The sequence below is a fragment of the Apaloderma vittatum genome, unplaced genomic scaffold, assembly GCF_000703405.1.
Source record: "Apaloderma vittatum isolate BGI_N311 unplaced genomic scaffold, ASM70340v1 scaffold23828, whole genome shotgun sequence".
Classification (NCBI taxonomy): domain Eukaryota; kingdom Metazoa; phylum Chordata; class Aves; order Trogoniformes; family Trogonidae; genus Apaloderma; species Apaloderma vittatum.
The window spans coordinates 25,246-29,717 of NW_009731727.1; the positions used below are offsets into that span (position 1 = coordinate 25,246).

Genomic DNA, 4,472 nt, shown 5'->3' on the forward strand with positions numbered 1-4,472 from the left:
GTAACAAACAGGCGTTGGGGTGGAAATAAACCTCCTTGGAACCAAGGTGTGTGCTCAGCGAGCACCTCTGCAGCCAACTGGAGCTCCTGGCCCGGCTGCCAGAAGGCGTGTCGTTGTTACAGAGATAGCTCGGAGGAGCTGAGGAAAAGCTCCCGGAGGTCAGGCTGCAGGGCTTGCTGCCTACGTTTTAAAAGCTCCTTTGGAACTTACATGTGGAAAAGAAGTGCAGGAAAATTGCGTTGCTTCAGAGGTGTAGACGAGGTCATCCTAGAAATATCAACAGTTGGCCATAAAATTATTTTGAAGAGTTTGGATGGTCAAAATTCACTCTGAAACGTAAAATCAACGGAAATGCCTTTTTTGTAAATTTTTCTTCAGTGGTTACTGGATATTTTTGGCTGCTTTTAGAGCCTTAGCAGTTCAGAAGCTTTTAGTAGTCTGGTTTTATAGACTCTTGCCTTACAGAGAAAGAGCTCTTTTAAAACAAATGGAGGGAGATTTCCCTAAGACAGCAGCAAATTAAACTTACCTGGATCCCACATATGAAGTGTTTAAGGTTGTTTTTTTTTAATCTGCTTTTGATTGTCAACTGGGGAGGGGGAGGTGGTTGGGTTTTTTTTTCCTGAAGGCTCTCTGGATCACCGGATTTTGTGTAAATATTTTCGAGCTGCAGAATCTTACTTTGCTTTGTGCCTGACTTCCAGCAACAGTTTGCTTGGACGTGCTCACACACACACGTACCAATAATATGTCAGACACCAAACAGAAGGAGCTGAGGCATTTTCTTTACAATTTGGAGACAAATTCTAGCAGTTGAATAGTTGGGCAAGGGGCAAGTTGGGAAATGGGAGCGTCTGCATTAATGTGCAGTTAATATTCACAGACACGCTTCCAGAAAAAGTCTCGATTTGTATGCAATGACAATGTTAATATGTATAGGAGGTGTGGACAGTTATTCCTGCAAACAAGCTTTGATCGAAGAGTAACAAGAAGTTAAATAGTTTTGTGCTGCTGGTTAAGTTGTTGCTTTTTCTGAAGTCGCGTAGTTATCCACAAACTCGGGGCGAGGAGCCACGAAGAGTCACTGTATCGTGTGTTGCACTCGCAGCTTCAGTGTGAAATTATTTTGTAGGCTGCACATCAGAAATATTTTTAGAACACGTATGAGGTTTTTGTTACTTGGTTGTTTTTAGAATAATAGCCACTGACCAGCACGATTGAAGGGAAGATGAGTCCTTACATAATGAATAATACATGGCATGTTTTTGCAGCTATATACCGTGCTCCGAGAGAATACATGTGGCAGTAACGGAAATGGCAGCCTTGTTCCCAAAAGTAAGTACCTTCTGGCGCGAAAAGTAGTTTTGGCCTCGTTCCTCGTTAGGAGATTTCCCTTCAGTAAATGGAAGTCAAGAGCCAGAGGTAGGGAGAAAGGACAAGGTGTTTTTGTCACATCTTGCATCTTTGTATTTATTAGCCTGCCAGTAGGGAAGGGCTGATGTGTGAATGCAAGCTTTTATTTTTATTCTTGAACTTAAAACTCTAAGAGTTTAGCACAGTTCCTCCAAAATTAGAAGCTGCTTAGATCTAGCTTGAGGAGTCATCTGATTATACAGGAATCTTGCTGGACTCCTCACCCCTGAACTTCTGTTTGAATGTTGTTGCCTGGATTTCTTATTTGCCGGTATGTTTAGATCCGTTATCCGTATACCAAAACAATCTGTTTCTTCACAGCAAATTTAGAGAGTGAAATCTCCATGGTTAGGTTTTTGTAAAGTCCCCTGTACCTCTGTAAAACTGCAAGGAACATGTAATGCTGTTGTGTCTGCCTGGACTGATTGCCTTGTACCCGCTCTACCCTGGGGTCGGGCAGGACACGGGCTGGGTAGCAGTGAACGGGCACTAAAAAATTCCTGTGGGCAACTGTCTGAGTGAGAGCAGGAAGCAATATTCCTGGTGTGCTGCCTGGCAGCAGTTTGAAATGTCCCTGAGATATGAGAGGAGAAATTCTGGGAGCTTGTTTCACCTGCCCCCGTCCCACATCTCTGCAGCAGCGATGGCTTCAGTCAGCTCTTGTGGCGCAGAGGAGTCCGTGCGGAAAGCAAGGCCCGGGCAGCAGAAATCCTGTGTTAAAGAACACTTGTCAACCACAACGGGCTAACGCAAAATGATTCTCAAATGGTTTTGTTGTTCTATCGAATTCAACTTCTCCTTTCCTTCCCCAGAAGCCCAAATCTGAACTGGTAAGGACCTCTTTGCGTCTGCTGACATCTAGTGCCTACAGACTCCAATCCGAGTGCAAAAAAACCCTGCCGGTGGAGACGTGCCCCACGACGGACATCCAGCTGGTGACGCAGCAGGTCATCCAGTGCGCCTACGACATCGCCAAGGCTGCGAAACAGCTGGTCACCATCACAACCAAAGAGAACAACAATTGAGTCACACTCGGCTTCGGTTTTTTAGTCTTGTTTTTTAAAGGTTGGATTTCAAACAGAGGTGTGGAACTATTCAAATTTTTACGAGGAAAAAACTAAAGGGGCAAGAAACCTTTTTTTTTTTTTAAACTCAGTATTATTTTTTGCATGTTTTCTAACAATTTTATGATTAATTTAACCCACTGCCTTATTTTGTGCCTGTGTTGCCAGTTTAGTTACAGACAATAGCGTGTTGCAAATAGCTGTCGAGCCCGTATCAGCGTTGTACCAAGCTCTTGCTAGATGTTTCCTCGGGGCCACGTTCTGCTTCCAGATGTTACTTGCAAAACTCCCGCTGAAGTCACCTGCTCGTATCAGAGGGCAGAATCTCGCCTCTGCTCCGTCCATCCTGGAGCCTGGATGTGCTCTGATGCCGCTGAGAAACCCGCAGCTAAACAGGCTCACAAGGCTCTGGGACCGTAAGCGAATAACCAGGAGGAAGAAGATTGTAGCCCTGATAACGGAGTACAAGCCGAATATTGCCCGTTCCCATATCAACTGTTGTGCAATAATAATGTTTTTAGTCTGCTAAAACAATAGTAGTTGTGGGCATCCAGGCTTATTACATGTAACTATACAAGGCCTTTGTCACTTTACCTGGTTTTGGAAGGAATTTGAAACTCAGTAGTTCTTTCTTTTAGTTGTCACTATGCCATTAATATATGTTTGATGTTACTTTAGGGCATTAGTGGTTTAGAATATTACCCTTCGTTTCTGATTTAATAATGAATTCTCAAGTTCCCTACAGAATTTTACTTCAAGGCACCGTCTGGTTTGCAGCAGCATTGCTCAGTAAGTCAAGATGCAATTTTGCTAAAGATTTCTGTGATAATTAATAAAACAAAAAAAAAGAGGAAGTTTAGAAGAGTGCCAGTGCAAAAGCAGCTGTGTCTGCCACAGCATATAACCTCTGTACCTCAACATATCCAAATGTGAAAAGATTTCTTTACGTCCAGTATGTTTTATGCAAACCTTTCCAAATTTTACAAGCTTTTAAGCCATGCTAGGCTGCCTGGCAGAAAGGCACACAGGTCACAAATGTCAGTGTGCATTTCAGGTTTTCTCATTCGTAACAGCTCACAAAACTTCCAGAAAAGCGTCAGTCCACAATTTCAAAATTGAGGTTTGTGGGAGGGGTCTAAATTCCATGGTGGGGAAGAAAATCACTGATTTTTGCCTCTGCCCGTGTCGCGTTTGGGTGCCTGTTGTCATTTTCAAGGAGCCTTCAAGCAGTTTTGTAGCTAAGGGTGAAGAAAGGGAAGTGCCGCGGCTGTCGTGCGACTGCCAACATTTACAGTTTCCACCCGAGCCTTTGATTTGGAAAGGGTGCTCTGCTTTCCCCCACCAGCTCCGCAGGACGCGGCCTGCGCAAACCACGATCTCTGATTCAAGGCTTTCTGGTGAAAAACTGCCCTATTTAGGTGGCCAAGCCAACTGAAGTTTCAAATCACGGGGTGTTTGTATGTCTGTATAAACACTAGGTGCCATAACAACGTTGGGTTCTTGCATGTTGCAGTTAGCTCCCTTTATAAAAGTAGTGCAAGTCTGAGAGAGGGAATGAATGGAGAGAGCAGATGAAAACCCTGATAATTAATGTTCTACATGTTTGGGTTTGGTTTATTGTTTTTCTTTTTTTATATCCTTTCTGCACTTCTGAATTCCAGAACTGTCCCTAAGCTCACAGGAACGCAGACAGGCTGGGATTAGAACTGCGAAAGACGCTTGTGAAACCTACTTCAGAGTTACGCTACTGGCCATTCAATACATTGATAATCTTGTAGGAACTTAAATTGGCATCAGTGAAAGGCAGAGGATGGTGTTTTTCAATCCCAGGACACCACTGTATGCTTTTCTTTTAACATATCTTCCCTGACTTCCACAGCAGGAAGCACCGAGTTGTAAGCGATCAGTTGTTTAAACTCACCTCTGTGCCAACACAAACGGACACTCTGCGCCCTGGTTCCAGCTGCACTAGCTCCAGATTTTCTAACATCAACC

The 4,472-nt window shown here is 43.8% G+C and overlaps 1 protein-coding gene across 1 annotated transcript in view; it reads left to right on the forward strand.

The window, feature by feature from the left end:
* Nucleotides 1-3,262, forward strand: part of GIT2 (G protein-coupled receptor kinase interacting ArfGAP 2) — a gene marked incomplete at its 5' end in the record, with an annotated part of 25,593 nt that extends 22,331 nt beyond the window's left edge. The window contains 2 exons of the mRNA XM_009875299.1: nt 1,272-1,335; nt 2,226-3,262. Coding sequence (XP_009873601.1) covers nt 1,272-1,335; nt 2,226-2,438 — 277 coding nt within the window. The remainder of the gene's footprint in view (nt 1-1,271; nt 1,336-2,225) is intronic.
* Nucleotides 3,263-4,472: the final 1,210 nt, after the last annotated feature.